The following is an 11,237-nucleotide window of genomic DNA, read 5'->3' as shown; positions in this document are numbered from 1 at the left end:
GGGGAGGGGTTGGGAGGGAGGGGCACAAAGACAATTTTCTGTCTTCACCTCCCCTCCGCTCCATCAGCAGCCAGCCAGCCAGCGCTGGTCATTGCATCGCGCCGGGTCGCCTAGCAACCTGGCATCCCTCGTCCCCGCCGTCTCCAGGCAACGAGACCTGCGACCGTAATCAACCTGCCACCCCCCTCCCCCCACCCCCTATCTCCGTTGCTGCTGCTATTGCTGCTCCTGTTTTTTTTTTTCTTCTTTCTTTTATTTCCTCCCTCCTCGCTTCGTCTCCATCCGCCTCCTCGTCGGGAGCGTGCATCTTAATGCTGCTGAATTCAACTCGCAGAGAGAGAAAGAAAAATAAATAAATAAATAAATAAATAAATAAATAAATAAATAAATAAATAACAGGTGGAAATTGGTGGCTTCGCGACTGGAAAGAAAAAAATATATATTATTGTAAGAGCTGGAAAAAAGCATTCCTTGATGCTTATTATTATTACCTTTTAACATCTTTTACGCGACATTCATGAGAACATGAGGACTGTCAGCTACTACCACACACAATTTCAGCTCTATAACAGTCAAACTGACGGATTGTGTGCGTTTATGTGTATTACAGTATTCAGTTAGCTGTGGCAGCCATCTTGACTCCAAAAGCTGATCGAACATCTGGATTCAGGGGATATTTTGCTAACACTATGGCCAAACGAACACACATGCACACAAGGCCGACACAAACTCAACCTTCTTCTGCCGGTCACCGGATCGATCAAACACAAAGAGACGGACGGCACAACGCTGCTGCGGTTCGATAATATTTAATCAATGACCAAGAATTCAGCGTCAGAGCTGCTTCCTGGTGTCAGGGCTCAGAGCCCCGTCCAGCTCACTTGTTTTGCCTTTTTTTTATATTTTAAAAGAAACTGACAGCTCGTGACACTTGGCTGTTTTCTCGTACAACCAAGTGAAATCCCTCAAAGCGAATGAGCCGAATATCAAAGCTTAAATTTCCAACTGTTGTTTTTCATCCTCTGACTGCTAAATGTTCATGTCAAATGTTTGACTTGAGTCAGTGGAGCAGGAGAGGAAAAAAAAACAAACAAATTACAGACAGATATCTTGATCTTTGGCCGAATTTTTTTAATTAACTTGGATCACTTTGAAGGAAAAGTTCAGATCTTTTGAAGTGGAGTTATAAGCAGTTAATATCTTACCTGTTGTAGATAGCGTTTAGAACAACTTCCGTTTAGGCTAATGTCAATTTCATTTCACAATTAAAGAACTCAAGGATGAAAGCTGGAGTAATTAACATAAGTTTATTGTAATAAATAAATAAAAACATTAATACTCATTGGATTGGTGAGCTTATGGCTAGTGCTAGCAGGACTAAAACCAAAATGATCTCCAATTTCAAAAATGTTATAACGGCTAATGCAATGCTGTTTAATAAAACGTTACATGGCTATTTCATGAGTGATCTTCTTAGCAAAATTACTTTTCAAATTTGTTGATAATTATTCAGCTTTTGTCAGGCGACAGTAAATAAATATATTTTTTTTAAATTGTCCCATTTTTAGCTATTCCTATAAAGCTCTGTGCGGTTTTGCAAGTGCTGCTGAAGCAGAAGCAGCTAGCTGTAGCACTTTCAATGCAGCCTGGGGGCCCCTCCTGTAGGAATAAAATAACATTTCTGCTGGAGTAATTAAGGGTGCTGTAGAGGTTTTAGAGTTGTTTAAAGATGACAGAAATCCATTTTGATCTTGCTCCCAGTAATCCAGGATTAGCCATTAGTTTGTCAATCTGGTCAGAATTAAACCGCGTTTCTCCAAACGGAGCTCTATCTACAACCAGTAAGATATAACATTTTAGACCCTGCTCCTAGAGATCCTCTTTAGCTCTGCTCTGTTTGCATGTTTGTAAAACCCTTTAAAATTCAAACAGCCTAATGAGTTTTGTGACAATTCCCCAGCCCCCTAAAAGACACCATTTCTCGGCAACAGATGTCTGTATCGGAGCTGATAAACACGCTGCTTCAGTGCACCTCCACCACCCTCCACCTTCACCACTGTTCATTATCTCAAACTTCCATTCATTGCCCCCCTACCCCCTCTTTCATTTATCCATTTTCTCTCCGATTCTCACCCTTTCAACCACCTCTAATTCTAATCTGCATTCATCATTTTGGTCGCCCCAGAGTGATGTACAGAGGACGAGTCCCCGTTTTTTTTTTTTTCCTTGTGTTGTCAGTCCTGCCAGTGTCCCCGTCGAGCCTTGATATGCATATGTAAATGAATCCACGCGTGAATGCACACTTAACTCCACGCAGATCCATCAAGCGGAGACACTCGCTCCGAGGCGCGCTAATTGCTATCATCATAATCATCCATATCTCATCGACGTCGCGGTATGCGGCGCCGCTTTTCCCCCCCCGTTCTCACCGTCGGATAAGTGAAATGTCACGTGTTCACAATGCGGAGCGCGTTTTAGCACTCCTGGAACACGACTTTTGTTGTCACGTGGCACGTAAATTGTCATTTCTGTCGCGTTTAATCGCAAATAAAACCTAATGAAGGCCAAGAACTCTTTGAACGAATCCAAATTACCCGCCACATTTATCGCCAGAGTTCATTTAATTTTGAGAAATGGATGTATTTATGTTAGGTTAGTGCTCAAAGACTGTTGAGGATGACTCTTGGCTACCACAAGTTTAGCTCAATGTGTAAAATCGACTAACTTACAGTGTGAATTAGTTATAGATGTGCACCCACTTTCTGACAGTTTCATTAAAATCTGCAGATGAGATATTTTACTAACACTACTGTACAGACAGGCCAAACATCATCACTGCTCACCTTCCAGTTCACAGCATGTTTGTAAAATGCAGCAATCTGCTTTACAACTTCCTCTCTCATATCCTTTATAAAAAAAAAAACCCAGGCTATATTTAGAGGTTTTTTTTGTTTTTTTTGGCCTGACTATTGATAAAACGCCCCTGTCTGCACAGTCTGAGTCCCCACGTCTGAGTAAATGTCAGGATTAGTCAGATGTTCCACTCAAAGGAAGCTCTTCCCTCTCAAGCGGGCGGCTTAAACGCACAGACTTCACCCTCTCGCACGTTCGGGCCGCAGAACGTGAACGAAGAAACCCGAGGAGGAGGAGGAGGAGGAGGAGGAGAAGAGCAGACCCTGAAACTTCCTTCCTTTCCATCCATCAGTTTGTGTCTTCGCTCTCCACGGAAACACGTGCGTACAAAAGCAAACACACACAAAGACACACACCCTTCATTAAACTGTGTTAGTGTGAACACCTGCCCACCCTTCCCCCGCTGCGTAGGCAAACACACACACACAGCTCCACTTGCTTATAAATTTAGATGCCCAATTTGAAACAAATATTGACTTATTTTAACACATTGGCCTAAACTAACAACAGAAAAACATGTTTATGTGTGAGTCCTGGCAACAACTGAGCTTTTTTCTTTAGCTCGGTGAGAAAAATCTGAGCAAATATAGGTTTTTATTTTTTTTAATTGAGCAAAGTGGGTTTACTTTTGATCAGAGCTGGTCAAATTCTTTCAGGTGTTAAGAAAGGAGAGACTTAAAGCTTCTTTTACCATTTTTAAAGCTTTTAAAAGATTTGGATTTAAAGAAAACTAAAGAAAATCCATTTTAACAGAAAATGCAGTGTGAATACTGAGTGACTTTGCTGAAATTGATTAAAGCAGCTGAAACTGAGCCCAAAATTGAAAGTAACAAAATGCTTGCTAAAAGCTAAAGGTTGCAATATGAGAGCAGCAAAACCCAAGTTAAACATATTAAAAAGCTAAATAAAAGGTAAAAGAAGCAAAATGTTAGCTAAAAGCAACAAAACATGAGCAAAAAGTATTGAAATGTTAACCAAAAGGTCAAAGTAGCAAACTGATTGCTTTAAGTAGCTAAAAACTAAAAGTAGCAAAATGCTAATTGACCCCCCCTAAACTCCTAGCTAAAAGCATCAAGATGTTAAAAAATGAAATAAATAAAACAGACAAGAAAAAGCTACAAGTAGAAAAACATTAGCAAAAAACATCGAAATGCAAACTGAAAGGTTAAAGTCGCAAATTTCTAGCTAAAAATCGCAAAACGCTAGCTAAAACCTTAAAGAAGAAAAATGCTAGCTTAAAGTTAACAGAAGACTAAAAAGCAAAACCCCTCACTAAAAACAAAGGAAGATAAAAATATATTGTTTTTGCAGAAAATTTAAAAAGAATATGTGTGTGTGTGTGTGTGTGTGTGTATTTACTATGAATCTCAATGTATTTTAATGTAATTTACAAAACTTTTGATTTTTTGAAAAGTATGAAAGTACAAAAAAAAACCCTAAAAATAAGACTGAGCAAAAGACCAACAAGTAAATTACAAAAATACGTCTGAAAATACATAATAAGGAGCATCAGGAAAACAACAAGGAGAATGATGACTCAGCTTTCACCTTTTGATGTTATATGTCATCAGCATTAATCAAAATAAAAATCAGGGCAAAGTTATTAGCATGATGTGTATTATAAAGCCAGGATAAAAATATATACTGTACATGTAGAGATATTTTGGGACAACTGTAGCTTCACATCCCAGCTCAGAAGTGAAAACGTTGCAGCTCTGACCTTCTACCACATTTCTCCTGACATTTTTTTTAAATCTCTTGACGTTTTCAAATCCAGTACAAAAGAATTAGCAAAGGGCAAATAGGAGATAAGTTTCTGACTGTTCAACCAGACCCTGAGCCTTTGTGCTAAGATAAGTTATCCTGCTTTTTGGCTGCAGGCTCGTATTTGCCAAACGGACACACAGAATTGTTATTGATCTTTTAATCTAACTCTTTACAAGCAGGCAAACAAGCTTACATCCCAAAGTGCCAGACTTGTGCTTTAATCTGACATTTGGCAACTGGATTAATCGCAAATTTCCAGAGCAATCCGTGACATCAACAATCTGTAAAAAAAAAAAAAAAAAAAAAAAACGCAGAAGCCTGACTGAACCAGAAAACATGCACACATAAAACGAAGGAATGAGCAAAAATATTTTCCTCTTATTTTTCAATTTGCAAATGTCTTCAAAGGTTAATGGGTTGTAAAAATAGGGGCTGATTCATTTAGTTCATTATACAAATATATTTGGGCTCCGGGAAGCAGCTCAGAGTCGGCGAGGTACCTGCTCTTGTTTTGGACTCGGCTTTGATTTAACGTGGCATATTGTGGATGTTGTCTCCACCAGCCTCACATTAGCTGACCGGGGGCCACACAAACGACCCGAGACAGAATAACAAGAAGGAACAAGATGTCCAGGTAGGACAGAATGAATTACAGCTCAGGAAGAAAATCTCCTTTCCCCCCCTCAAATCTCCATTTTCACACTCAAAGTGAATTTGCTTTATTGCCTCTGGCCTCCTCCCCCTCCCCCACTTCAGCTTTGACACTCCTCTTCCTCTTCTCACTTAGAGGCAGCCTCTCTCACCTGAAATTAAACACAAGACCAGGTGCCACTCTGATACACCCATCTGCACACACACACACACACCCATGCCTCCTGACTATCTCTTTCTTTCTGTCTTTCTTTTTTCCCCCCATTGTTAGCCGAGACAAAAGAGCTGTAAGAGTAACTCTTTCTACTCGGAATTGAGAAATGCTTGAAAACGACAAAAAGCAGCGCTGAATGTTAATGACATCTTTCAGATTCTTTTTTTTTCTGCTTTCAGGTGTGCTTTCATTTAGGCTCACTCCTCTCGGTCCCATAATTGCTATCATGTTGTTCCTTTTGTATCGCCCTGGCCATGAGATGCCAAAGTTAATTATTCTCTGGCAGTGCAGGTGCAATTACATGACAATTACACCACAGCTGGTGGCAGGGGTGGGAAGCAGATCTTGTCCGTGTGGGCGTGTGTGGAGCTAATAAGACGCTTTTCGTTCTCTCTATCTCTTTTTTTATTCCTTTTTCCCCCCTTCTTCGGCGAGGGGGAGGATTGACAGGAGGGTTTAGCTTGTTCCACAGGGCTTATGGAGGTAAGAGATGGTGAGGAGGAGAGCCGCTGGAGTGAGAAGCCAGAGGGGGGAGAAGAGAGGGCTTTAGGATGGACAATCTGCCTTGCTATGAGAGGTCAGAAAGGTCCAACTACTGTCACGCTAACAATGAGATTTTTTTTACAGCTGTCCTAATTGCAGCTCGCTTCTTAAAGCTGTCTCATCGCTTCAGCTCTGCCTATAAAACTGTTTAAAGGGAATTTTTTTTAGCCGTTAAATACATTTTGTTGTGTATTTGGAGTCTTTAGGAGTGCAGAAACTTTGAATTTCGGTTCTCCTGGTGCTGCATAGATTCTGTTTGGGTCGTATTTTTCAACCCGTTCAGTTCTCTCTATTTTCTACGATGTTTTCCAACTATTACATCACAGTATTCGCAACGGAACTGCTAAATAACATCTGGATTTACCAACTACAGTTTGGTGGTCTTCATTCTCCTCTGGTTCTGGGTCAGACTCTGGTTCCAACACGTAAGGCTGGATGGACAAGTCTTCCCTTGTTGACATCTTTTAATTCATTTGTAAATAAAACGTTTCTGCGCAGCTATATAGTCGTAAACCCCCCTCTATCAAAGTAGAATGGACCGCTCAGGAAGTTGGCGGGTGGCGGGGTGTGAAGGACTTTGTTTGGGTTAAAAGAGACAGCCTCAAAACGAGTTGATCTCAGACGCGCCCCAAAAAATGGGGGTAAACAGGGGCTTGTGGAGTTACAGTAAGGAGGAATTCAAACCAAAGCATTGCAGTTCCACTTTATAAAGACCCCAACTGAATGATTTAAATGTGAAAAGGGATTTAAAAGCTTTTTCAATGCTGGCGCAAGTTTATTTTTCACAAAAAACATCCCAAAAAAAAATCGAACATTTTCAGGGATCGTTTTGTGTAAACATGGTATAAATTTATGATTCGGTGTTAAAAAGTCAAAAGGTTATGAACATTTAGGATCTTTACTGTTGCAAACAGCTCTTTGAATGAGCTCAGTTTGGAGAAATAGAGATTAATTCTAACCGGACAGAAGCCAAGACCATTTGCTACCACCTCAACCTGCTAGTAATTTGGAATTAATAATTTATATTGAATATTTTGGTTATTTAAAAACATATTTAAAGTTCTGGTATTTCTTAAAGGAATTTATAACCACCTTCAATGTCAAAAGTTTTAGACCAGGGGGGTCAAATCCTGTTTTTTCTAGGGTAACGGTCCTGCAGGCTTTAGAGGTTTCTCTGATCCAACACACCTGGTTTGAATAAATGGGTGTTTAACAGGCTTCTGTAGAACTTAAAGAGGTGATTCAATCACTAAATCAGGTGTTGGAGCTGGGAAACAAGGGAAACTGGTTTTAGATTAATTTTTTTTAAGAAAAGATGAAGCTGTGGCTGTTTTTGGTCAAACCTTGAAAACAAGTTAGGCACAATCTCCACTCAAGAGTATGTCTTATTAACACAACAAATTTTTGCTTAATACTTTTAAAAATGGCAAAATTATAACCATTTTTTATGTTTGCTAAGATCAGTTAGCTCTGGTAACCATTTTAAACTGGGTTGACTCCAAAAGTTTATGCTTGTTAATGTTCATCTAATGTTTACTCTCTGCAACTTTTATTAAGATTTGTCCACTTTAACATGTTTAAATATTCCTTTAAAACCCAAATAACAAAAAATATATTACAATAGCGCTTCTCCAGCCGGCTTTATTAAAGTAACAGCTGTTTTAAGGCTGTGTCCAAATATAACGCACAAAATAAAAAGAAAAAAAAACGTCCTTTCTGCTAAAACCTTACAACTAAATGACTGTTTGACATGACAAATAACTTAAAAATATATATTTTATATTTTTGCTGAGAAAAAACAAAAACAAACATCTGCATTTCCTGAAATACATTCAGTAAAAATCATGTAAATTGTTATTTTAAATATAACCAGTCGAGACAACAAAAACAAAACAAAAAAATGATGTACATAATCTCGATTTTTTTTTTTTTTTGTCGTTTACAGACCTTTTCTCTCTTCTACCAGCATCTACTGTCCTGCCTTCAGCTTATATTCAGGAGTTGGAAAAAAAATATTAGTGAACAACGTGGATTTGAACAAAAATAACCAAAAGGAAACGGGGAGTAAGGCCTTGTTAGTAAAAGAGGAAGCAGCAGCAGCAACTCTGGGAGCGCACTCTGTCTCAGTAATTCCTTGCCTTGTCGCTTTGTCTCTCATATAGACGGTTATTAAAGAGACGCGGCTGTCATGTCATATTTAGCTCTGGAAATGTCATTTGGCAGCACACCTGCTGCCTGGCTGTGCTAATAAAGCTGGGTTTAACTTTGATTAGAATTCAGAGAGAGAGGTGGAGGGGGGGGGGCAGAAAAGAAGAGGAACATCGATGAGATAAAGAGCTAGAAAATAAAAGAGTCACTCCGGCAGCGACGTCTCTCTCGACCCATGACATGTAAGCAAGATGACTCATGCCTGAACTGGATGGATGTGTCTGGATGCATCACATATGAAACATAAGAGGCAGGCCGGCCTCTGACCTTTACTGGAGCGTATCAGCTAAAAGGGTGAAGTCAAGCCCACGTGTCAGACTCGCTTTATACTCCTCAAGTCCGCACGCGTCAGTGCCGTGCGCTCGGACGGCCCGGCGTGCCGGTTATTCCGCTCGCCGGGCTCGACAAGACAATGACACACTTACCCCTGGTAGGGTCTTCTGCTCGTGCAGTGCATTCTGGGCTTTGAGGGCTGACTCACGCGCACAATATGTGAGGAAGGCGCATCCTGGAAAGACAGAAGGTGGAACGTCACACACATGAAACACTGAAGCGGAATCATCTGATGGAGCTTTTGCGAATCCTGGCTGATTCTGATTACTGATCTTTAGAAATCAATCGATTAATCAATCGAAACAAAACAAAACAAAAGTTTAAACTAGACTTTTATTCTGAAGCTGAAGATGTTTTGCTTTTATGCCTTTTGAATTGAGAAACATTCCTGGATGAGAAGCGAAACGTCTCAGATTACAAACCCAGTTGTTTTGGTTTATTTTACTTTTTTGTTTGCTTGTCTGGTTCAAAATAAACCATTTAAAACAGATAAACCAAATAAGTGACAGACCCAGATCTGCAAAATCTGCTTCTCCAAACATTATTAGTGTACAAGCTTCAACCTGTAGTCCACCATTTTTCAAAATGGGCTGATTCTGAGCCATCAGTGCATTCCTGTTCAAAAAGCCAAAACAAACAAATTAAATAAATAAAACTATTCCCCCTTTGCCTATGTTTACTAAATCATAAAATCTGGAGTTAAAAGAAGATTTTAATATCCCTCGGTTCCAACTAAATGTATGCAGGCACACATAATAGAGAGAAAAAAAAGCCTTCATTAACCTTTAAGGCTCCTCACATCATGAATATGTAAATGTATGCAGAATAGGTGTTATAGGTGTTAGAAGGCTGATACCACCTGGCCCATACGTCTCCATTTTTAAAAGCCTCTTGTTTTTTCTGCGCTCAGATTTGCATCAGAAATGACAGTAAGGATCATTGTTCAGCTCCTCTGGCCTCAGTACATCTGTCAGAGGAGATTTGTTGAGTTTTATTGCAAAATACGAGAAGCCAGCTCTCCATGCCATGAAGAGTAAAACTGCTACTTTAAAACAGACTTTTATCATCATATTAATGAAACAATCACTGTTTAAACAATATAATTAAGTTACATTTCTCTCTTTCTACTTTATATAAAGTGAATTTAAACAGCAAGCTTTGTTTTACTCTTGTTGTTTGTTTTTAATTAAAAACAACCCTTTAATATTTATTTACAACTAAAAAAGCATTGAATTTTATGCAAATATGCATTAAATGCTGAATGACGCTACTGAATTGTTCAAGTAAATGTGTAGCAGAAAGCTTAAAAGAGCAAAACTAGCTAAAAGCTAAAACCAGCAAACTGTGGCTGTGATAAAAACAAAACATTAGCTAAAAGATTAAATTGGCAACACAGTAGCTACAGGTTAGATGAGCAAAACAGCAGCTAAAAGCTAAAACTAGAAAACTGCTGATAAAAGCTCAAATGATCAAAACAATACGTAAAAGATTGAATCAGCAAAATATTATCTATAAGCTAAAATGAGCCAAACAACAGCTAAAAGCTAAAACTAAAAAACTAATGTTAAAAGATCAATTGATCAAAACAGTAGCTAAAAGACTGAATCAGTAATATACTATTTATAAGCTAAAATGAGCCAAACAGCAGCTAAAAGCTAAATGACCAAGACATTAACAAAAACCTAAAATGATCAAAACAGTAGCTAAAATCTAAAACCATCAAACTGTCTACAAGCTAAAATAGGCAAAACATTAACCAAAAGATTAAATTAGCAAAACACTAGCGATAGCCTAAATTGCTCATTTTAGGTTATAGCTAGTGCTTTGCTAAAAACAGTATCTTAAAAGCTCAAACTAATGATTTGTTGCTGAAAATGAGTATAACAATAGCTACAAGTTAAAATGATCAAAACAGTAACTAAAAGACTAAATCAGCAAAACACTAGCTATAAGCTAAAATGAACCAAACAGAAGCAAAAAGCTATAATTACCAAGATATTAGCAAAAAGCTAAATTTATCAAAATAGAAGCTAAAAGCTAAAACCAGCAAACTGTTGGTAAAAGCTAATATAACCAAAACTCTGGCTAAAAGATAAAGCTTGCAAAACAGGAGACGTCTAAAAGCTAAAATTATCCTAATAAAGACAAAAATAAAGACCAGTAGCTTTAGCAGATTGCAAACACAATAATCTTTTTATAGAACCAAAAAGATCTCAATACATTTCTTTAATGTTTTAAAAAATATAAAAGCTACAAAAACCAAAAGCCTCTTTTTTTTTTAAACAGATCGATCAAAATGTTTTGATATATAAACGTTTAAAAACAGCACAAGCAGTTTAATTGCAAAGCATAAAATGTACAGGAGAAACAATCAACAGGAAAACAAAAGTGTGAACGCTGACTCAGCATTCACACTACAGAGGATGGACAAACATCAGACGTTTCACCTTATAGTGAGCAGGAAGAGGAACCTGCGAGGACGCTCGGAGGTGACCTAAACTAATAGTCATTTTATGTGTTCAGCCACATTATTCTACGGTTAGTAATTTGCTGCAATAAATCGGAAATGGACTAAGGTTAATGTGCACTGGCCTTTGATGGAGGGGGG

The 11,237-nt window shown here is 38.5% G+C and overlaps 1 protein-coding gene across 1 annotated transcript in view; it reads right to left on the bottom strand.

Moving 5' to 3' along the window:
- Positions 1 to 11,237, bottom strand: part of LOC106536019 (CUGBP Elav-like family member 3) — a gene marked incomplete at its 5' end in the record, with an annotated part of 31,387 nt that overhangs the window by 19,495 nt on the left and 655 nt on the right. The window contains 1 exon segment of the mRNA XM_014033188.1: positions 8,722 to 8,804. Coding sequence (XP_013888642.1) covers positions 8,722 to 8,804 — 83 coding nt within the window.

The sequence above is a fragment of the Austrofundulus limnaeus genome, unplaced genomic scaffold, assembly GCF_001266775.1.
Source record: "Austrofundulus limnaeus strain Quisiro unplaced genomic scaffold, Austrofundulus_limnaeus-1.0 Scaffold1658, whole genome shotgun sequence".
Taxonomy (NCBI): domain Eukaryota; kingdom Metazoa; phylum Chordata; class Actinopteri; order Cyprinodontiformes; family Rivulidae; genus Austrofundulus; species Austrofundulus limnaeus.
This window is presented reverse-complemented; position numbering and strand designations above follow the sequence as displayed.